Source organism: Brachyhypopomus gauderio, chromosome 14 (assembly GCF_052324685.1).
Source record: "Brachyhypopomus gauderio isolate BG-103 chromosome 14, BGAUD_0.2, whole genome shotgun sequence".
Taxonomy (NCBI): Eukaryota; Metazoa; Chordata; class Actinopteri; order Gymnotiformes; family Hypopomidae; genus Brachyhypopomus; species Brachyhypopomus gauderio.
Genome location: NC_135224.1, coordinates 8,989,763 through 9,012,939, shown reverse-complemented (window position 1 = coordinate 9,012,939; position 23,177 = coordinate 8,989,763). Strand labels below are relative to the sequence as shown.

The following is a 23,177-nucleotide window of genomic DNA, read 5'->3' as shown; positions in this document are numbered from 1 at the left end:
TGTACATAGATCATGGTGTGTTCGACAAGGCAGTGCTGGAAAAACACAATAAATATGGAACCTTAATAATCTGTTGCAGTGTAATATGCAACTTTATGAACAGAATAAATAAGCAATTAAATAATTATTGACAAACTTTATATGCAATATGTACTATTTGACTATTTAATGAAATCAAAGTTAGTTCCAGAAGCTCACTGGTGTACTGTGTGTGTTTGAATTGGATTAATACAATTTGATTAACACACCTTGATGACTGCAAGAATACAGTGAATGCAGCTGTAAGAGCCTCAACTGAATCACGGTACAGTAAACACCTTAAACTGACCATAATGACAGCATAACTAGTTCTACACTAGGATGGAAAAGCCTCACAGAGTAATTAAGAGCATTTTCAGCACAGACACTAGTCTTCACTCAACACAAATAAGATCACACACAAACAGTTAAGAAGATCACATACAGAAACACAATTAAGAATATCACATACATATCACACTATTTTCTGCTTCAGCAGGTGAAATACAGATGCAGTAGGTGAAACATTTTCATTAACTAGAAAGGGTTGAACAAAATGGAAAATAACAGGCCTTTCTTAATCAGGAAAACCGTGCATGTGTTAGTTATAATGCTATTTGGTATCTCTGTGAAAGGCTGATCTATTAGTATATAGAATAGTACAGGTTTGCCATAAGAGAAATTCCAATACAAATCCAATATTCATCATTTGACAGTAATGCAAAACAACATTGACGCGTTATGTAAGGAAACTTGTCATTTTCAAGACTCATTATGGGTTTACATACTTATCCTATTAAAATCACTGTTTAAAACAACAAGGGCTTAAGACTATAGGGCTCCTTTCAGCATGGGGCAGCATGGGGGTGAAGGAACAGCTATTATTACACACACGCACTCTCTCACTCTGACTCTCTCTTCTGGTGAAACGGTTTCATTAAAACTTCCAGAAATGCTAATCTAGACTAGCCATAACTTGCATGATAAGTCTGTGATTCAGCCTGCCTTCAGCTCTAGAAAGCAGTCTGGACACAGAGACCTCTCACCTTGGGGAAGCAAAGACTAGAGTCTGTTTCTTTGCTTTCACTGCTGTGAAATAGTGTCCATGTTGATTGACTCACAGCACTAACACCATGCCTGGAATTAGCACAGACACACACACCTGTCCCTTTCAGCTGGCAAAAAGCATGTGAGCAGAAATGTACAACTGTGATGGATCTTGAAGAAAATGTGTTGAAATCTTCGATTTCCGTTTCAGGCTGACATTTGGGGGTTTTTTGGGACTCGTAAAAGAAAAGACTCAGTTAAGAGACAATGGTTGCTAAGAAATTGAGAATTGTGCAGGGATAAACGGCAACTCTGAGGTGGAATACAGGATACTGTGATAGGCGTCATCTGCTGTGAGCTGCAAAATGCCGCTACATGCTCTAAATCTCACACTGAGCATATAACTAATGATTAACTATTAACTACACCTTTTCTAGTCAGTGAACAAAGAAGAAAGGAAGGGAGAAAAGAAATATCAGTGCTCCGGGGAAGAAAGTCGACTCCAGACTCGACTATCAGCCTCATAACTTCTCAATTGCACTATCCAAACTCTACCCACTCCGCACACGAAATGGGGGCTACTATTTTTGTTGCCATGTTTTAAATTTGGTTTGTTAAAAACCAAATTTTGGTAAAAACCAAAATGCCTTTTTATGCAGAGTAAAAGTGTTAACTGTGTTTATCCATCACACGTCTACATGACATGGCATAATTTCAGCTCTCATCTGATTGGTCAGTGCATCCTTTACCTTCCTTTACATAACAATTAACAAACGCTGCCATGGACACTGTGTTGGTGTATGTAGGCTCTGATAGTCTCTCTCTCCTCAGTTATTACTCTTCTGAGGTCTGATCTTATTTGTTACCATAATAAAGTATTGTTGGTCTGATGTATGACTCTGACCATTTTGAACTTGTCAAGTTGTTAACAGGTGGACCATATTGTAAGCAGTGCTCAACATGTTAGGGACAAAACAGCATCAAACCAACATACAACAAAATACTGCAAAGACGAAAGCGGATGGGAAATATGAATGGAAGGGGTATTTATGCATCATGGATGTGGGTTAAGTAACTGATTATCCCACAGTAAAAAAACTTATACCAGGGACTGATGTAATGACATGATTATGTGCCGTTTGACTTTAGACATGACACAGCATAATCCGAAAACAGCAAACCAAAAATAAACCAGGGAAGACCAACGATACGCGGTGGAAGTGGCCTTAGGTCTCAAAACATCTGAATATGACATTAAAAGGTCCTGTTTCTGGCATTAGTCTCCTATTGAATGTGATCACGTCAACAGAGGGAGGTTGATTACTGTTCAGTTTTTTTTTTCTTCCTATGTGCACTTCACAAGTCTAATCTGTGCTGATTCAGAGATCTATAGGACTGCCCAACGTTTGTCATATTTATCAACACAATACCATATATAAGCATACTCTGTGGCCAAGATTCTCAATATCAAAAATAATTTTTCAAGCCAAGACACACAGAAAATGTGCTTTAGGTTACTAGACTTTTAAATTTGCTAATGTAAATGAACAACTAATACCTAATTAGCTCACCACAGCGAAGAGAACTGCCAACACCTTGTGTATGTTGGACAAAAGAGAGGGAAAGTGATCATATAGAAAGTGATCAAAATAGAAAAGCTGTTTTCTTTTTCTTTTGTGCTAAATAATTTCATAGGCAACAAGAGTTGAGAAAATTTTAGTTCAGTCCCAAATAAAGAAAAACGTGTGGTCTTTTTGTGTATTACGGCTATTATTTTTGTCCCTCATATTGTGAATTGCTGTCAGTAATCTAATCCTTCTCATCTTTTCACAGCGATTGGACAAGTATCTTGGACAACATGATTAACCCGGATTAAATTAATGTTGTTTTTACTATATTTTATAGGGACTCACTGCATGGTTTCCATGCTCCTATGGTGAAAATAAAACAGAAAATGAAGACACTGTGTAGAAACACGTACTTAATCACATACTTGTATATAAAGATTTAAGATATTTAGGGAGAAATGTGTGGCTCCATAGTAATGTAGTGTTTACACTGTCCAAAATCCAAACTCAGTAGTATTTAAGTTATACTGCCTACTTCTAACCTATGGCTACTTAAACAGTCTGAAACATGTGTCATCTTCTGTTTAATATAGGGTTGTTGGTCTAACTAGCTCAGAAAATGTAAACTAAGCTACTGATTTGTTGCTTATATGGCTGCTAAAGCAAAAGACCTGACTCAAAGTAGTCTCTAAATTCCAACATATGTGTCTTATTTCCAAGTTTAAAAGAAAACACCACCACCCATCAGAAATACCCTTTCACAACATGGAAGAGCTCATTTCACATCACTGGATATCTGTGCAGTACTGTCACAAGTGAAATAACCAATTGTTAACTCTAGCACTATAATATTTTGTGTCAACATCAGGGAGTTGACACACAGCAAAGGTTGCAAATGACAATAATAATACAAAAGTCAAAAGGAAACCTGCCGTCTGCCCACACCTATTAAGGCCATGTGTTCATCAGCCTGAGAAGGCCGGACAAGTTCACACATGGGAATCAAGGTCAAAAGCTTCACGGGCCAAGTTCTAATGGTAAGCATATCAGGTCTGATACAGCTTATCTAAACAGTAAAGTTAGTGTGTGTCTGTGTTTTGCTATGGTCAGTCCAAAAGTACATTTAAACAATACACCAGGGTGTAAAATGTTGAAAAGAAAATAGGATCAGAGTGTGTCTTTTTCTCCAAAGTGGAACATCTATTCTTCATTTCTTTAAAAAAAACACTTCTTGTTAATCTACTCCTGAATGCACCACTGGTGTCTGATATAAAATACCAACACATTTTCTTAGCACTCCTACTTCCTGTGGAGCTGAGGCTCACCCACGTTTCAGTTGCATGATTAACACCACTGACTCATTTTTCTCACTCCAAACCTCTATTAGACCAGATATACGAGGCTGCCCATCATTGCGAGACCATGTTCGTTGAAATGGGATTCCAGGAAACATTAAAATAAAAAGGCCTACATCTCATTCCACATTAAATCATGGTGATGGATGCACTCAGGTACAGTTCACCTCTCACTAGACTCTATTTGGGCAGCATTAGCAATACTTGCATTATTAATCAGTGAGCACAGAAATCCAACTTGTCTCTCTACCCTCTAAAAGAGCTTTTGCCTTAAACTGTAACACGGCTGGGGATTTGAAAACAAAAGGGATGATGCAAGCAGATTTGATTTTCAATAGTATGTATCACCCATCACCAATGGAAATGTGATTCTCAGTGTTAAAGCCTTCTTTGGAGACATAAATTCTGGGGACTGATGTTTGCAAATATCAGTATCAATATCAATTCTGAAAGCGATGATTCGCTCTCTCTCACAATTACAAAATCATCTTCAAACTTGCTCATACAGGAAGAGAGTAGGCCATTAGCCAAAAAAAGTAACAGAAGGTCTTATCAGAGTGATTCACTTTGGTTTGGCTAGGAGGTTAATCATTTGTGTGCATTCATGTGCCTCAGGTAAAGTTTCCCCACGTCCCTTACACGGTGTCGTATGTGAAGACAGGGAGCAGCACCATATTCTACACAGGGCTCGTTTTAAATGTTTACACAGTCTGTTTTAGTACAGCCTGTGCAATATTGTTTGGCTAGGTTCACTAACGCAGTTCACTTGTTCACTTAAGATAAGCATGAGGAGACAAACATCGTTCACAACGAATAACAGCATTAAAATGTCAGTTCTGAACAAATTCTGTGGAAAAACGGGTCGAGTGAGCGAATGTACAACAGGTTAACCACATGAACGAGAGTCTAAAATCTCACCTGGCCAGAAGAATTTTCTATGACACCTAATCCTTGAGTCCGGGTTGACATCTTTGTCCTTTTTGGTCGGGGATTCTCAGAAATGGATCCGAGGAAGAGTTTATTTTCTCAGAGACACATCTAGCACTGTCGCTGACAGGTTTGTTCGCGTAGCCCGGCAGCTCAAGAACGAGGGAACACGGATTGGAGTGAAGTAAACCAGCTAACGCTAAGGCTAATGCTAGTGCTAACGCTAATGCTAACGCTAACTCGGCAGCACGCAGCCAGCCACGCAGACAGATCAACAAGTTGAATCCCACATTAGTTACAAGTACGTGTCCATGTCAACAGTGGACATTAAATAACACAAGACAAAACACCAGCTATGTCAATTGACAAGACAAATCCGATCATTTACAGTTATATATATATATATTTAAATACTCAGTCGGTGAACCTGGATAGAAACCTAAATACAAACGTCATTTAGCTAATTATGAGTTGGTTCGGTAGTTAAAGACCGACTAAAATCTCTCTATTTCAGGCTGTAACTTCATTAGGTGAAGCGTGGATGTGGCCGAAGGACAACGGCGCCGTTCATCCTCCCGCACAACTTAAAGAGACTCGGCGAGGGAAACGGAAAGTTGTGGCGAACCTTTCCCCCTGTCACGTTAAAGATACAAGTCAAGTATGTCAGGCCGACCTGGATCATTTAGCTGAACGACACCGCTGCGGGAAAACCACACACACAACGACGGACGCCACCAACACGAACAACGCGGAGAAACGAACCCGACGGTGGTGGTGCGACACCCGACGAGAAGAACCGAGCGGCGGCGTCAAAACGCCCGTGTAGTCGCCCGAAAGAGCGCGGCGAGGCGGACTACCGTGGAGCCACCTCGGTTAAAAACACCAAGCCTGAGATGTCAGCTCGCTGGTCGGCTCGCTTTCACACGGGCAATCCCGACAGCTCCAGAAGATCCGGGGGAAAAATCGCGATGCTCCGGTCTTGGGTGATCCGAGTACCCGGGGTCTGCGCTTCCTCGAGAGGGAGAGACACAAACAAAACCCCCCCGATACGTGTAAAGTAGCTGGCTGGCTAACTACAGTCCAGGGTGGCGTCCGAAGTTGTACACGTCCATTACCGCCGCCCCTTAAACCGAGACCCGTCCTTACTGACCGCCAACGGCGGCTGCTCGTGATATATCAAAACCGTCCTCAGCGTCCGAGCGTCGAAGTGGAGACGAGCCGCCTAGATACCGGAACAGGCACGAGGCAACATGGCTGGCCGACGCAGCGCGAGGGGGCGGCGACGGTCCACGCTCGGATACCGTCGGAACCAGCCGAGAGGAGCCGAGCGGCGCGCGGACGGAGTACTGCGGTATTCGCCGGTTCGGCCGGCCGACTACAAGATGTAGGCTGACACCAAGCGGCCCTCGCCCACTATATGTTAGGAAGTGAAAGTCTGTGCAGCTACCATTTTAGAAACACGACACTCTCGGGGTTCTGCGTTAATAATAAAAAATATTTATTTCATTTTATTTGATGTTTTATTTCACTTACAAGGCAATTGTGAACAGCTCTCAGATCAGATCTTTCAAGCATGAATGCAGCATGTGGTCTCACTAATGTGCAACAAAAATGCCTTGGATGGATACACAAAATGAGACACAGAATATAAGATAATGCAACACTTTCAATGCATATTAACAGATAATTATAACCTTTAAAATAATTAGTTTACAACAGCATAATTGAGGCGTTCTCAGTACAGGTTTTGAAAGTCTATTAGCCATTTGCAATAGAAGGGTATAGAGGTACAGTACTGCAAACCAGCAATTATGCCTTTAGACTAGAAAAACAGAAAACTATTTCACATAAAAAAAAATTATCTCAGGGAGCCATACACCCCTTTTCTCAATTATTCCATCGTTTTTTTTAACAACAGCCCCCCACAATATTTATTTTTATTTACGAGTCTAGAACACATCTTAAAGTAAATAAATTTATTTGAGAAAAAGTGAAAACATATAGCTTCATCGTCTTTCACCATTCAAATATTGTCATTCACACAGCTCCTTTACTGGCGTGATGATCAAATCTGAGAAGAAGCCGCCTTCGTTATCTCCTCCCCCAAAGATCAGCAAGGCTTGTGAGGACGTCTCTGAAAACTCATCCTGCTCACCAGAGAACCCCTTGGACAAAAGAAAACAAACAATGAACTCCCACGAGCTGAACAAAAATTGCATAAGACAAAGAAAATTAGACTCGAATGTCGAGACATTTTTCCCCACCATGAAATGATCCTTTTACTGTGCATTTTTAGGATGTGTGAGATACCTTTATGCATGTTGTTGCCATGGTGATGATAGAATGTCCAGCACGTGGCTCTGAGGTTAGCTGAGACAGTGCCAAAGAGGTCCAGCAACTTGTGTCTATTGATTAAAACACACACACACACACACACACACACACACACACACACACGGCCCTGTTGAGTGAGCCATTTCACTCCAGTCACAATGACATTTCAGATTTCAAACCCATGCCATACGGTCAAGCACAAGCTGACAGGACAAGCCCAAAAGACAAAATAGTCCTTGTGTTCATGTAAACCTGAATTGCAAAAACAAGGTGCAGATTTGCTGACTTTCAAGCTGAAACTACATGAAACGAAGGTGGGAACTGAAATCAGTCCAATGCCAGTCTTTCCCAGAAGACCCTCACTGTGAATGTGTCCTGTGGGGGTGTGGGGGTGGAGGTTAGATGAATGCATGGAGGTATAGGTGGGTCATTTTAAAAATGCATTGTGTTCACTGAATATTATTGTGTGTTGTGTATTATGAAGTGCAATTTGTTCTGAGAAGCACAGTTAAAGAGTTGGCTAACGGGGGCATTTATGAGGACAGATATGATGAGAACTGCATGGAAAACTTCTCTGTGCTCTTAAGTTACAGATTTGCACCCATGAGCAGCATATTAACACATAAAATGCGAGTCTACTGACTCCACTCTGAGTTAGGAGCAGTTATGAACTTAAACAAATTTGTATAACATTAATGATAACTTCTGATGCACATCAACAGCATATATAGTACAGCTACTGCCAATAAGGCTTTGCAAATCAACTAAATGATGACAGTGTGCAGGAAACAATGCCCACCTGTGTTGAAGATAAAGGCATCGCTCAGTGCGTTGTTCCCATTATATCCTCCATGCACCAAGAAACAGGAATCAGACAGAGCAGCACAGCCATGCCAGCTGTGACAAAGGTCAAGGTTCAAAGGTCAACGAATGTCAATGTTAAACAATCAGGAAACGACTGTTTAACATCCACCCCTAGCTGTTTTAATTCTGAGTAATGGCTTAATCAATTATGCTAAAATAAAACTGTTTAGGCACTCACTACGGATGAAAAAAAGAAGAATCGGTGAATAGCTCAAGATTATTGAATAATGTTCAAATGCACGTAGCTGGAGTTTCATGAAAATTAGAAAATAAGCAGAAAATGTAAATGTCAACTGAAATACAACAGGTACCTTCTTGGTGAAGGGGATGATCCATTTGTTTGCACAGGTGAAAACTCCATCAAGCCTTAAAAAGTCACACAACCACACAATTAGAGACAACAAATCAATAATGATTGAAAAGGATTAAAAGTAAATGTTGGCCAAGGTGAAGCATTCATCACAAATTAAAGGGACTTAACAAAGCACGCCAACCGAAGAAAGGGGTAAAAAGTGTAGTCTAAAAGAAGAGTTTTAGTCCTGCATTTGACAGAACCATGAACCAAACATAAATGCAAAAGTGTTAGTAATCCCAGCATCACTAACTCGCTGCATTGATTAATTAGACCCTGCCATAAGGATTAAACTGCAATTTCTGCATCAACGGGAACGTCAATTTAGCCTTTAACAACAAAATCACTACAGTAACAGTAAAATAATAGGTGTCTTACACAAGTCCAGCTGAAACATGTCATTAAAACAGACAGGCGTGTCCCAGCCTCCAAAAATGAAGATTTTCCCCTGCATCACACAAGCAGAATGCCTGGAGGAGAAGAGGACTCAATCAAATGACTCAGCTTCAATTATCTAACCACATTTTTCTGCATCACACACAGGTGAAATATTCACAACCACACATCAGCACGATTTTCACCACAAACTGCAGGACTAGAACAAATAAATTACATCAATCCTGATTTGACCTTTCATTATCATTCATCTCATGATCTGACCCTTCACACTCACCCAGAGCGAGGAGCAGGTTTGTGTCCATTCACAATAGGCTGGTACCAGATGGCCATTTCAGGGTTGAAGATGTATAAAGAGTCACTGCAGCCATCAGGTTCGGGGTGCGGACGAGGGAACACCCCTCCAAACACAAAGAGCTCTCCCCTGAACAGTGTGCAACTGTGGTAGGCCAGAGGAGGAACTTTACCTTGTGCCTGAGAATGTAAGCGGTAGAAAAGTTTATTTCACACAATCTGTAGATTACGAGAATTTGCCCAGCCAGACACTGTGGTGGGACTTGAGTGGAGAATGTCAAATAACATCAGTTCAATTGGTGTTTGGACAAGCAGCACTGTGTAGGGAGAGAAAGGGGAAAATAACTCCAGTTGACCTCGACCATGGTCCAGCGCCAGCTCTGTGTGTCCAGAATGTGGACATCATTGAACCATTTCTTATTTTTGGAGCCACCAAACACAAAGATTCGCTTCGACTCGGGGTCAAATGTCGCAGTGTGGCCAATCCGAGCCTCTGGGGTTGGGCCTTCCGCTAGAGTTTCAGCTGGTACCCAAGACAGGTCCTCTGAAGATGACAACAGTTGGAATGTTCAGGGAAAAGTGCCGTTGTCAGAACACTGCAAAATGAAAGGTACACGCTCTTTGGATAGAAGACACAAACTCACCTGTACACAGCTTCCAGATAGGATCCTTACAGAACTGTGTTCTGGCACCTTGTCCTCCAATCAATATGGCTGTCTGAGGGTCAATGGCAGAGAGTGTTTGACCCCACCGACCCGAAGGACTGTCTACAAGAGCTTAAAAGGACACGTGATTTTAAACCTTGTTGTTTGCATACAACATTGTAATTATACAATTCATGCACAACACTAAAAGCCAGGCTTGTGGGCCAAGCCTCACAATTAGGGGTGGACAATATGAAAAAAGTACTATATTATTTTCCATATTGACATTTATTAGAATACATAATTTTATAATGTTACTAGCTTGACAAGAATCCTGCTAATGACTGAGGCCCAAGAATATTAGGTAAACTTTAGAATATTAGTTAATTTGCAAAAACATAAAATAATAGAACTGAAACATTTAAATAGTACAAATGTGCTTCATCTGCGTTACACACACAAAAAAAAAAAAAAAAAAAATTCATATGTACTGGTTTAACAGCTCGATTTTTAAAGATCTGCATGTTATATCCTCGTTCCTTTTGGTAACAAAAGAGCACGATTTATTGTCATTTTGGAACAGCCCCAGTAGCTAAAACGACGCACCAACATCGGCTGCATTTGCACAAAGGGTCACGGGTGGAAAACGGAAAATATTTGTTGCATTTCCCATCTTTGATCCCATTCTCTGTTGGTTTTTGCACCGACAAACAACATATTTTGCCATCCATCTCATATCTTTCCTCAGATTTCTGATATCCAAACCACTTCCATACAACTGATGTCATGGTAACTCTTTTGTCAACAAATTCCTCAGCTTTGGAGGATGCCGTCAGTTCTCTTTAGCCTGTTGGTTCCAACACGTTTTCAGAGTTTTCTTCAGTGCTGATAGCTCAAACAATGTTTTCCAGTAGGACATACACATGTATTTTTGACATGCAAGGCAAAACGAAATCACTTGCAGTTTTTGTGTCTATATCAACCTTAAATTTATTGCCATTAATTTCTGATTGTTTTATCACCCAGCACCACACACACACACACACACACACACACACACACACACACACACACACACACACACACACACACACACACACACACACACACACACACACACACACACACACACACACTCACCAGTTTGTGTGGGCGTTCTGGCCTGTTTGCCTTTGGTTCTACAGTTCTGAGGCGCGCGAGTGGTGGTCTGCTCTTCTTTTTGCACAAACAAGCGTGTCTGTCCAGCGCAGGAACTGTTCCTGCCTCGTCGCTGTGACGTTGCCTTTTCTGAAGAGTTCGGGCAAATATTCTCCCGTTCCCCGGCTCCTCTTTTGCCCTCGTCCTCTCCCTCGGATCTCTTCCTCTTACCCAGGCCCCCTCGAGGTAGCGGGGCAGTTGTGGCATTGCACTAGAAACATAGAAGGACACGACACGGTCTGAAGAGTAATTAACGTTATCTCAGAAATACATCAAAAGGGAACTCGGGTAATACCTTACCTTTGGAGTGCATTCCTTCTGGGCATTAGCATGTGTTGAATCAGACGTCCTGCGTTTGACCTAAAACACAGCCCCAGGTAACTTTCAACATTACTTCATTTAAAGATGTGTGTATATACCAATAACTTGATTTCAAGATATCATTTACCCCCTCAATTTGCACAGTTAGTGTTGTCCCATTGGACCACATGTCATCTTCCCAGGACTCCCAAGAAACACACCTGGAAGATAAAAATTAGGCATCATAGTACAAAACCTTGCGTCCTTGGTAAAATGTGAGCAAAGAAATATATTTAAAGAAGCAAACCTACTTGTTGGAAGCAGTTAATTTGCCCTGTATGATAGGTGTGTTGCTCCTGTCATTGAGCTGTATGGAAACACTAGTACACTTTCCCCATCTTCCTCTTGTGAACAGTACAATCTGCTGGACACCAGGCTTTACTGCAACACACCTCTTCCCAGGCTCACCGATACTGTGGAGTAGTTATAAAGAAACACATTAGACCAATATCCTTAAAAACAAAAGTATTTTTTATGACTATAGAAGGAAGAAAAACTATGAGATTAATCCTTTTGTTTGACAACGTGAGTGACGTGTCTCAGTATGGGTTACGTCCTTCTGTGTTTGCCTCAGAACCACTACGCCAGCTATTGGCTGGCTGACAGCCATGACACTTGTGTCCTTCAAGACAGACATTTCATTTCCTCACATTGCCTGAGTAAGGAGGGTGTTTCCGTGAGACACCTCAATCATGCCATCAGAGAAACCGTTAAAGAGAGAAACGTAGCATTTGTTGAAAAAAAGCATTTGTTTCAATATTTAGGATATTATAACTTCCCTGTTGCTCGTTAAATCTGCCTTAAATACCCTCTGTACACCCACTAAGTCAATTCAGATGGGACATGCCCTTGCAGGAGTATGCTAAGGCAATCCGCTCTATAATCCAGTGCAACAGTCACTGAGAACGTTTGCATTTTGCTAATACACCTTGCTGAGGCCAAGACTAGTAAATGAGTCACACTGAACAATAAAGTCCCAAGATCTACCAGATCCAAAGGCCCAAAGTGGGAAACAGAAACTGCCCCCAGCACCAGTGATAAATCTCAGGATGGACGCTGTTCTAGAAACAGGGAGTACCCCATGCAACCCCGTCATAAAATGGCACATAAGGTGTGCCGTCCCACCGGTTCCCCCCCCGAAGCCCTTGATGCAGTGCATTCGCTGCCAAGTATGCTTTTACGGATGAGAAAGCGTTCCCCTTGTCCGTCAAGTCCTTTAGACATGATATCACCGCCGTCTGTCCTCCCACCAGCATTCAAGCGTTCTCTACTTGTAGCCATAAAGGGATTTGGTGGAGGAAGCTCCAGCATTCTCAACAGCCCTCATCACATTCGGTGGGAGTCCCATCGTGCTCAAGTTGAACCACACACAGGACAAGCTCACACAGCCTGGCTCTCTGGGTAAGGACGACTCATTTTTGACCTTCGTCTGGGTCAGCAGGTCCTGTGCAATGGGAGAGGCCATGTATTGCTCTGGAGAAGCTGAGTGACCTCTGCCAGCCAGCGCGTTCCTGGCCATCGAGGGGCTACCAAAATTGCTGACGGATGCCTCTTTCTCTGTCTGGTCAATGTCAAGAAGATCCAAGCAGAGACTCTGATCACGCAGAGATTAAAACAGATCCACAAACCATCGCCCCGGCTGTAACGGTTCCAAACACTGTTACATTTGGAGTCGAGCTTCCATTCTCCGTTAAGTGGATTGTTCCTAGCAAGTCTGCCCATTGGTTTATTAAGGCCTACGCATGCAATGACCTTCAGGGATAAGAAGTGGGCATTACTTCAAAGGATCTGTCTGCATGCCAATATGTGCAAGGTGCAGGATCAAAGACCCCCCCCCCCGATATATGCCACTACTGTGATGATGTCTGTTCTGAAAACATGGTGACCCATGTGCCATTTATTACCCTGGCTTCGTGACTACCCTCCACCCCACCCTGCTGACATGTCTGTTGTGACTTTTGTCATCCACTGTGCCTATGACACTTCGGTGAGAGACCTAACTGCCATCTTGTTAAGAGGACTAATTGGTAAGAAGAGTAATTCCTCCACCTTGTGGAGGATGGATGGTGAACTGCACTTCAGAAGCCCATGTGAGACCCACATGAAACCTTGGCAGTGAGAAAGCAATAGAGATTTAAACAATGGTGCTTGATACAATAGTATTTTAACAGTGCTAATAATCCCTTTACCTTACTAAATTAAAAAACATGATGCTAAAATAAAGGGAAAAAAATGTACAGTTCCCCAGTAGTTATTTATTTAAATTTTATAAACATAGAGTTGGGGCGGCAGGGTGGTGAAGTGGTTAGCGCTATTGCCTCACAACAAATTGGTCTGGGTTTGGTTCTTGGTCGGTCCGCTCTGTGTGGGGTTTGCATGTTCTCCCTGTGCCTGTATGGGTTTTCTCCGGGTACTCCGGTTTCCTCCCACAGTCCTGATACACGCGTGTTAGGTTGATTGGTCACTCTAAATTGTCTGTGTATGTGTGTTGACCATGTGGTAGACTGGCGACCTGCCCATGGTGTACCCTGCCTTCGCCCAGTGACCTGACTAGCAGCATTAAGCAATAAAGATAATGGATGGGTGGATGGAAACACAGAGTGGATCAGAAACAAATACACTTCCATAATTATCTTCCATTTAACTTTTCAGCTATTCATGTCAATGTGCTTTTCAGCAATTTAAATTAATTTGCCATCATGTCTGTAATCTGTTCATTTTGTTCACAGTTGGACACACAGTCCTCTGTAGTTTGCTTGGCCATTTGCAAGTTACTAGCTGTAACGTAGCTCGCGCTGCGAAGCGAGAGGACGGACACAAATGCTGAGAAGAGCGAGATTTATTACAGGGCATTCCATAATCGTAGTCCAAGTCACAGGCAGGGGTCATAACCAGAGAGCCATCCAACTGAGACAAGTACAGGGGCATGATAAAGACAGACACGAAACAAAACCAGGCAGAATAACACTGAACAGAGAATAAACCAATCGAGAGTAAAAACACCAGGAACAGGGCACACGAATCACAAAGTACGAGAGAACAAAACAACCAAACATCCAAAATACCAGACGAAGGACAAGAGAGACTCAGGGGCAGATATACACAGGTCTGAAACAAGGAACAGGTGGGAATGATAATACAGGGGCGTGGCAACAAACGAGGAATCACAGAGACAAACGAGCAGGGCGGGACGAACGGGCAAGGAGCACAGACATGAGGGAACCCGGAGTGACAGCTAAGGGAGGGGGCGAGGCCATACGTGACACTAGCAAAATGTGTGAATTTTTAAGTAAGACCAACAACTGTTGACTATAATAAGTCTGTATTTCTTCCTGCGGTTCCACACTGGATAGTTCCAGCATATATGCAAATGTAGCATGGTGTGTGTCGAAGTGTCGCTTTATATTTGACCTTTTCATCAATGAGATTATTTCAGTGCACAGCCTGTTAAACACACCGCAGAACCTGCACTTTCCACAAAGGCAAAACTCTCTGTCCATTTGTGCTGAAATGTAGAATATTTTTTTCTTTTCGTCTTCTTTGTCAAAAGGCTTTGCTCTGCATAAATTAGCTAGCTGACTACGACTCAATCCATGTGGGCTACCGTATTATCCAATCAAAGTAGAGTTTTTGTGCCGAACCCTCCCGCACCCTGAAGGACAGCTGGGATTGGCTCCAGCCACCTGCAACCCTGAACAGGTGTGGTTTTAAAAAAAGATGTATGGATTAAAATGCATGAGAATGCATTTTAAATTTTGAAATGTATTTTTTAACACTGTGATTTCTGTAATATTTTTACTTTAAAATGTCAGTGGAATTATTAATTACTTCATCAGCTAAAATTTATCCTGCGAGCCAGATACACATCTGGCTTGCGAGCCATAGGTTCCTGACCCTTGACCTATACCATATAGTCTCCCACAATCCCAATCACATGATCTTCTGTTTACTCAGTGTCTGTTGTCCGAGGGGGTTTTATGTCTGTGGTTGGGACAGAAGCACCAGACACGCATCTGGGATGATGGGGAAAAAGGGTTTTGAACTACCCAACAACACTGTGTCTCTTCTTTCTATACAGAATTCATAATGCCACAGTTAATAAGAGATCAAGGGGGGGTAATGGACTATGGCTTCTGAGGCTCCCTATGCGACGGAACATAGGGACACAACTTCCTGACACAAAACAATTGTGTAGCATGACCATATATAGAATCTATTATGACTTAATAATTACTGAATAATTAATAATATTTTATAAATATTATGACTGGTTGAGGTTGTGGTTCTTGTATGTACACTCAAATAATAGAATATTAATTTTATGGAATGTTTAGTGGAAGTATTTACCAATATTTAAAAGGATCTTTAACAAAAGACAAAACAAATCAAAAATAATTTTGGGATGAAATATTAATGAACCATAATGGACCACATTTTTCTCACTGATGGTGGTTTTCATATATAGAATCCTTAAAAAAAGATTCAAATACATTCAAACTAACTTTACTGGAACGACTAATTAGCTAATCATCTCTTTAACTTTGAGAGGGTGTTCAATCTTCAGCCAGCAGTAGGGAATACTCATCAGTGATGCTCACAAATCAAGACTGGAGGCAGACAGTCTGACATAATGGCTGCTTCTCCCTGCCAGCTGCCAAACACACCGCAAAATGAGACCGAGTCTAGAAACAAATGTTGAACTTGTTTTTCAGACCATGTAAGAGTTATTTTAGTATTTGATATTCACCAAATATATGCAGGAAGGCTTGGTAACTGTTTTACTTTACACTCCCCACTTATTTGCTGTTTATTGGAAATTATTTATTTCCAATAGTTTATAAATTTGATAACATTACAAGATTTATTAAAACTTTATATGAATCTACCAATGAACAGCAAAATCGTATATGCATTTCCATGCAACATTCTTGTATTTTCTAAAATCACACTATTAAGTCATATGTTTGAGGATGTACTGGTGGATAATAAAAAACATTAATGCACTATAAACCCACATGTCCAAAAACACTATTATTAGGCCTTAAATGATACTCATGAAAGACTGAAATCAAGTACAACTGCTTATATTTAACAAATGTCTGAGATGTTTTAAGTTACCTGTGTTAGGGACTTAATATAAGGACTGAAAATATATAACCACATCGCCCATCATTTGGTGTTACATCCCACCGTGGTGTCTCCAGAGACGAATAAACCACACGGGTCTGTGAGTGAGCTCTGCGGCTGCGGGTCTCTCCTGTCAGGACGAGACTGGTGACACTTCCGGCCACCAGCTGGAGACGGAACCTCTAACTTATCTTATCAAAGAACCCAGAAAATCCTGGAAACAATGTCCAAGCTTTCGATGTAGAAACAAACTAACAATTAGCTACCGTTTTCACGAGAAACGTGACTTACTGTTAACTTAATTTACATCAATAAGTTCGGATGTATCCTAACTGCCAGCTAGTTGACATTACATTAGGAAACCAGTATAGATTATGGGGCTGTTTTGTAAAGAAGTAAACAAGGTTTTGTAAACATCTCAGCCACAAAAGGCGAAACGATAACTAGGTTAGCTTACAGAGGTGTGTTCCATTTCGTATAGCTAGCTAATGTACATTTGGCCATTTTTCCTAGACTTCACTTCATGTTATGGAATATGTATTGCGTAGATTGCCAGCTTTGATTAACAAAACCTTGGGCTATATAAGTAGACGTTAGCTACAGTTGGTTCACGTTACATTGAGATCAGTATGCAGTTATCCTTAAAGAGCATCACAAATGATGTGCGATATTCATCTTGAACTTCATATAGCATTCGCTGTTTAAGTGAACTCTTACCTATGTAAGTAGGTTAGCCAATCTGCTAGCTAACTATACTGTAACTTGCGAACTGGCTTGCTTTACTTACTTTACAATCAGTCGAGGCGGTTCATCAGCTCCACATAAGGCATAAACACCAAAATCCTCCATGTTTTTGTTTGTTTTTATCGGCAAGTCCGTTATAACAGAAACACAAAGCGAATATTGGATTTAGCTACTTCATAACTCCCCCCGCAGCGTATTCCGGTCGCAGGAGGCTCTGACATCTCCCGCCAACTTCGAGTTACAAATCTGAAAGTCGCGCCAAGTCCCACAGTTCTAACGACACGTGATTGGCTGAGGAAACGAGTCAAATCAGCCAATCAAACGAAGCTTCGTTATTGCGAACGAGAGGACGTGCGTGACCGAGGCCTCGCTAGTGTGAGTCCGAGTTAGTTTCCAGCTAGTTGGAGAAGATTATATCGGTTAAACCTAGTAGTTGGTTAGCTGAGGAAAAACCGGTAAGTCAGGTGTGTAGACGCATATTTCGCAGACATATGGTCTCTGCTTATTTTTTGTATGCCAGCCACAGTATGTTGAATTCCTCGATATTTTTGTATCGCTGCTGCGCCTCGCATGTTCTGTCTAATCCAGTTGTAGTTAGCTTGGTAATACACAGCTAACTAAAACACAAATTTTCCCATTTTACAAACGTCACATCACAGATATATACATATATAAATAAATTAACATATTTAAAATACATTATAAGGGCATAGTACGGCTAAATTTTGTGCTCTCCTGTAAAATCTGACATTTGAATTCTAACCGTTCTTGTTCCGAGTTCTTGACATGAGCTTATTCCTTTTGACCTTTCCTCCATCAGTAAAGGTGTGTTTTGTGTATGAATTTATGAGTATGAATTTACGTTGGACCTTTTGTGAACAGTCACAGCAGCATTTGACACAAGATCATGGACAGCAACAGCGGAGAAGGGAAACGCCTCCCACGAATGGCAGCTTCCCTGACCATGCGCTTTGCCTCTGAGCGGGAACCCACCTTTGGTCTGAATAGGGCGAGCCTCGGGCCGCCTTCTCTCCAGGGCTATGGGATTGGGCCCTCTCCTCAAGCTGATGGACGAAGCCTAACCGGTCCTCCTGATGCCCAGTGTCCAGCCCCGTCCGAGGAGCCCCACACGCCTGAAGCCCCAACCTTCTTCGAGGATGAGGATGAGGACGAAGAAATGGACCAGCTGGACTGCTTCTCACTCAGGAGCTTCGGAAGCACGTCAGAAAGGGAGATCACCTTACTAGAGCAGGGTGACGATGTAGAAAGCTCTCCCAAGAGAGAGGAGAGGACTGGAGGTAGTTCAGATATGATGCTCAGTTTTCTGCGTGGCACCGTTTCACTGAGGATACATGGATACATCTTTAGAAGTGATTGGTTGATCGCTTTGCCTGTTGTCTTTCAGTGAAGTTCACAGAGTGGCATAAGGAGCGTGTGGCAGCCGTGTGCACTGAACGTTTCGACATGTTGTTGAGGGAGTGTCCAGAGTACTACAGCAGTAAGAGCAGCCTTGCTGCGTTCGTGCTGGAGAGAGGTGTGTGTGAGGGACAACGCTGCCTTGTGTAGCTCCTGTTTGTGTATTAAAAAGTTGCTGCCCGTTTGCCTCTACAGTTGTGACAAACGTTTGTGAACTCTATTCGAATCACAACTTGAATATCTTTGTTTGTCACAACTGTATTTGCGCAGGAACCCCAGAACAGCTCGTTTCTGTCTGCTGACCGTCGTTGTGTTGCCTTCAACTGAGCATGTGAACATCTGTTTGTGCACCAGAGGTGACTGACACAGGAGGCCAGGGTTGTGAACATTATGAAGTCGTGGCGCTGGGCACTGGGCAGAGCTGCTGCAGTAGTTGGCTCAACTTCACGGGCTCGGTCGTCCATGACTGCCACGCCATCGTTATCGCCCGCAGAGCCCTCAAAAGGTAGGAAACATAACCCCCTATTTTTAGTTAATAGAAAGCACCTGGTACAGTAGGTGCCCTCGTTTTTGAATGCACTGAAATTCAAACTGACATCAAACTAACTAGCACCAGTTATTATTAAACCCCAAAGCAAATTCCATTTAATTTCACATTTAAACAATGTTTAATTTTAATAATTAATAATTAATTTTTGGGTTATCAATGTTAAGTTTTTTAATTGGTTATTAGCTGTTTTGTCAAGCCAACAAAAATCTAAATAACCCCTCAACCACTCACAACTACCCTGACAGCTAAATTGCCCTCAACATCTACCCTTAAAACTAGAACTACTAAATAACCTTAACTACCCCACAACCAATTAGTCCTAATCCAGATATATGAATGAAATGATAGAAGGTATGCTATCAGTTTGAAATGCAGCTTTTCACAAAGTTTGATGGATATATATTGAAAATCAAGGGAGTTATACGATCTAGGTCCTAGATTCTAGGAAATCCGATGGGAGGATGGAGGAAAGGATGAAGAACGAGTGGAGGAAAATAGAAGGATGAGAGGCTGACGGCGTAGCTGTTTGGGTAGGGATGGGTGAGAGAGGTAGTTGTGGGGGTAGTTCTTGAGGCCAGTTTGTCTGATTGGGTAATTGTTGAGAGCTTGTGGGGTGTAATTGGTGTTGAGGAGCAATTGGGTGTGAGATGGGGGGCTGTGAGGCTGAAGGAAGTTGTACCCGATGGCTGTTTGGCTGTCCATGTAGTGCTGGTTGAGGGCGTGAGGCATGGAGACCTCCATTCTGTGAAAGGAGTCTGTACACTACGTCTGGACTACTTACACTACTATGAATACTAACAGCCATTTATCTTCTTGATTATCAGTTATCTGTATAAGCAGCTGCTGCTGTTCTGTAGCAGTGAACCAAAGCTTCGAGACCGCTCTGTGTTCCAGAGCACTCCAGAACAACTGCTTGAGCTCAAACCCCACATCTACCTGCACCTCTATACCAACCAGACCCCCAAAGGAGCAGCGCAATGCACACTAATGTGAGTGCACACCTGATTAAGAATTTCTGTTGTGTTGTGTTTGTTTTCATCTATTCGTTTTGCTTTTTAAAACACACTTTTATTCAGCTTAACTTCTGACATTGAGACATTTTCCATGCATGTTTGCCTTTTGTTCTAAATGCCTTGTAGTTTTTTTTTTTTTGCATTAAACTAAATCAACCAGTATTTTCTGAACCAACAAAATATAGTCTAAATCTCAGACATCCTGAAACTAACACATTTTTTTTCCTCTTCTGTTTTTTAACTGCTATTGGTCAGTAATAATAGTGTTTAATTCCACAGGATGTCCCAGAGCAGTGACTACCAGTCACTGAAACTACAGTACCACGCCAAAGGCTCCCTGATCCCTTCGGCTTTCCTGCCTCCCGGTGTCTGGAGTGCTCGGATCTGCTGCATGTCTGCCAGTGCCAAACTCACCCGCTGGACCGTCACTGGAGTTCAAGGAGCATTGCTTAGTCACTTCATTAAGCCATTGTACATCACCAGTGCCGTAGTTGGTAAGGTCAAACGTGTGGGTTGGTGTTCATCTGCCAGGATTCTTACCATGAAACACCTGAAAGATGTACCCCATACTCACAAAGTTGGGTGCGCGTCATTACTTACTAATTGTTAATTTTTTTGGTTTTATTTTGCTGTCTAGGTGACCCCAGTAATTACTCTGAAAAAGTATACGACACCGTCAACAAGCGCCTGGGTACTGATTTGAATGATTTTCTGACCCCTCCATACAAGCAAACAACCATCTTCTTTCAAAATGGAGAAAAAGTGGGGCCACTCGTGAGCTCAGATGTCTGCAAAGACCTCAGTATCAACTGGTGTTTGGGAGATCCCAGCATTGAGATTCTAGACAGTACCACTGGCTATGCTATCAGTTGGTAAGCCTCAGACATCTATTTTTCAGTTCTGACCAGTAGCTAAATCTTTAGCAATAAAATATAGTTTGTATAAAACCCTTTTTCCTTTTCCCAGCTCTCCATTTGTGAGTGGGCCTGGGTTCACCAGTAGACTATGCAAAAGAGCCCATTACTTCTGCTTCAGAAAGGTGGCCAAGCTTTATGGTCAACAAGACCGCCTGTCATTTTTGACCTACAACAAAGCTAAGGTATTTGACTCAGTTGGAGGGTTTATTGGCTGAATACTTTTTAATTATTTTTTATATTTATATATCTCACAACAACCAGGGTCTCTCTGTAAGAAAAGTTACAAGCTCGGAGAGCGTCAGTCAGTGAAAGCAACACACACACACACACACACACACACACACACACAGAATGGTTACTTCACCAAAATCACTCTAGTTTATTGCTCATGCTGCCTGTCCTTATATACCACGAGGGCTGACTGATCATGTGTTACGAAGTCAATACAAAGTTGTATGATTTACAGTCATAAATGATGTATATATATTAGTACCGAATATAAGAATAAATTCTGCACCCTTGGGGAAACCTGCTCGTGTCGGGCACAGGTCTTCTGTCTGGAACATGTCCCCATTCCTGCCTTCTCCCTATCTATCTATATATCTATATATAGATATCTAATCTATATCTATATATAGATATCTAATATCTAACATTACACACACACAAGTTATCTATTGCAGAGAGGCATTCAGCTCTGGACTTTGAATCTAAACTCTGATACTGCACTATTGAATTAATGTAATTAACTGGCCACTCTCATCACATGCTCAATCACACCTATTAAGCTTATTAATCACACCCCAAAGTCTTCAAAGGCCAAAGTTGTAGAGATGAATAGATAAGAATTAATTTGCAGTGATTTACAAAATCCAGAACTTGAATTTTGATTACATGGGTTGAATATGTCCGTGCTTCATAACCAAGTTTAAAGAATTCCTTTACACATATGTACCTAGACATTAAATATATTTTTCCAGATGGCTGCAGAGTTGTATCAGGACGCCAAGACTCTGGTGAACCAACGGTTCTTAGCCAACAACGCTGGACCTTGGAACTCCAAAAATCTGGTTGACCATTTCAGTTGTTGACACTGTGTTTGTATCTTTTACTCTTAACTGCTCTGCAATTTTCAAGATCAGTTGGAAGTACCAAACACGTTTGATTTCTAAGTTCGGTAATGGTTCCTGTTTTGTTTTTATTAGGGTAGGGGGTTGTTTCTGTTTTTGTATTCTGTTATTTCAAGGGAAAAAAGCTTTCATTGAGATTCATTAATCGTTCATTTCAGCTGTTCAATGTTAAACATTTTGAAAGCATTTTGTTGGCTAGACTGGCTTTCCTGTGTAGAAAAGGGACAAATTTGTGGATATTTGTGTTCTTATAAATATAACTTTATTTGCTTTCTTTATTCTGCTTTAAATATAATAAAATAGAAACCATTAAATAAAATAAATCATTAAATTGATTCTGGAATGTGGGTTATTTTAGCATATTGTCTATATATCACACGAACCACTCGGGGGGGTGGGTTGAGGCGTTTATACTTTCGCGAGCGTCACTGCAGTGTTCTCGGAAACGATAGGCGTTTTGTCCGAAACGATATGTGGTAGAAACACCCCTCAAAACAGGGGAATGAACATTTACCTGACCAATTTTAATGTTGCTATATGTTTCAGGTTTGAAAAGTGCTGGAATTTAGGTTAAAGTACTTTAAAATGCTTGAAATTGTAACTTGGTTTCACAACAAATAGCTGTCTGACTGAATAGTTCTCTTGTATTAGGTTAACAAATACGAGCCTCTTGTAATTCCAGGACGAAACATGAGAGAACGTGAAGACGTGAAGATTGGGCGTTTTTTAAATAAACAACCATTAAATAATGTGATAAAAAGCGAATTATTTCGAGTATATGTATAAATATTTAACTTAATTATGTTTAACATGCTGGGAAATATTGAAATGGACCTTGAAAGTGACGTACAAGTGCTTTAATTCCACCTTATAAAGGTGTATGAACCCTGAAAACGTGACTTTGTTCATTGCGCTGAAGCGCGG

General features: G+C 41.5%; 3 protein-coding genes across 4 annotated transcripts in view; 1 reads left to right on the top strand and 2 right to left on the bottom strand.

The window, feature by feature from the left end:
* The window catches only part of mark2b (MAP/microtubule affinity-regulating kinase 2b), a 43,347-nt gene extending 37,104 nt beyond the window's left edge, over positions 1–6,243 (bottom strand). The window contains 1 exon segment of the mRNA XM_076972517.1: positions 4,907–6,243. Within this exon segment, the coding sequence (XP_076828632.1) occupies positions 4,907–4,957 (51 nt within the window). The 5' untranslated portion in view covers positions 4,958–6,243.
* Positions 6,244–6,817: 574 nt separating this feature from the next.
* krcp (kelch repeat-containing protein) lies at positions 6,818–17,495 on the bottom strand. The gene is made up of 13 exons (XM_076972519.1): positions 17,271–17,495; positions 11,608–11,769; positions 11,445–11,517; positions 11,297–11,356; positions 10,940–11,207; positions 9,800–9,931; positions 9,512–9,699; positions 9,139–9,335; positions 8,844–8,935; positions 8,425–8,479; positions 8,049–8,146; positions 7,226–7,320; positions 6,818–7,080 (listed from the first exon to the last, which is right to left on the bottom strand). The coding sequence occupies exons 1-13, from the start codon at positions 17,330–17,332 to the stop codon at positions 6,949–6,951; spliced, it is 1,614 nt and encodes a 537-aa protein (XP_076828634.1). The 5' UTR covers positions 17,333–17,495; the 3' UTR covers positions 6,818–6,948.
* A 44-nt stretch (positions 17,496–17,539) lies between these two features.
* Positions 17,540–22,559, top strand: adad2 (adenosine deaminase domain containing 2). 2 transcript variants are annotated; one of them, XM_076972520.1, is made up of 9 exons: positions 17,540–17,691; positions 18,110–18,525; positions 18,633–18,761; positions 18,998–19,148; positions 20,018–20,182; positions 20,486–20,700; positions 20,844–21,078; positions 21,173–21,305; positions 22,104–22,559. In XM_076972520.1, exons 2-9 carry the CDS (start codon positions 18,135–18,137, stop codon positions 22,212–22,214), a joined length of 1,530 nt encoding a protein of 509 aa, XP_076828635.1. In that variant the 5' UTR covers positions 17,540–17,691; positions 18,110–18,134; the 3' UTR covers positions 22,215–22,559. The 2 variants fall into 2 exon arrangements, with proteins under 2 accessions (XP_076828635.1, XP_076828636.1); XM_076972521.1 differs by having other exon boundaries at positions 17,547–17,682.
* Positions 22,560–23,177: the final 618 nt, after the last annotated feature.

Excerpts from the sequence above, each read along its gene's own strand:
- adad2 (XM_076972520.1), top strand. The coding sequence starts at position 18,135 with ATGGACAGCAACAGCGGAGAAGGGAAACGCCTCCCACGAATGGCAGCT. Across the intron at positions 18,762-18,997 it reads TGCGTTCGTGCTGGAGAGAG|AGGTGACTGACACAGGAGGC; the intron begins GTGTGTGTGAGG and ends TTTGTGCACCAG. Across the intron at positions 19,149-20,017 it reads GCCCGCAGAGCCCTCAAAAG|TTATCTGTATAAGCAGCTGC; the intron begins GTAGGAAACATA and ends CTTGATTATCAG.
- krcp (XM_076972519.1), bottom strand. The coding sequence starts at position 17,332 with ATGGAGGATTTTGGTGTTTATGCCTTATGTGGAGCTGATGAACCGCCT. Across the intron at positions 11,770-17,270 it reads CCGCCTCGACTGATTGTAAA|TATCGGTGAGCCTGGGAAGA; the intron begins GTAAGTAAAGCA and ends ACTACTCCACAG. Across the intron at positions 8,936-9,138 it reads AAACCTGCTCCTCGCTCTGG|GCATTCTGCTTGTGTGATGC; the intron begins GTGAGTGTGAAG and ends CTTCTCCTCCAG.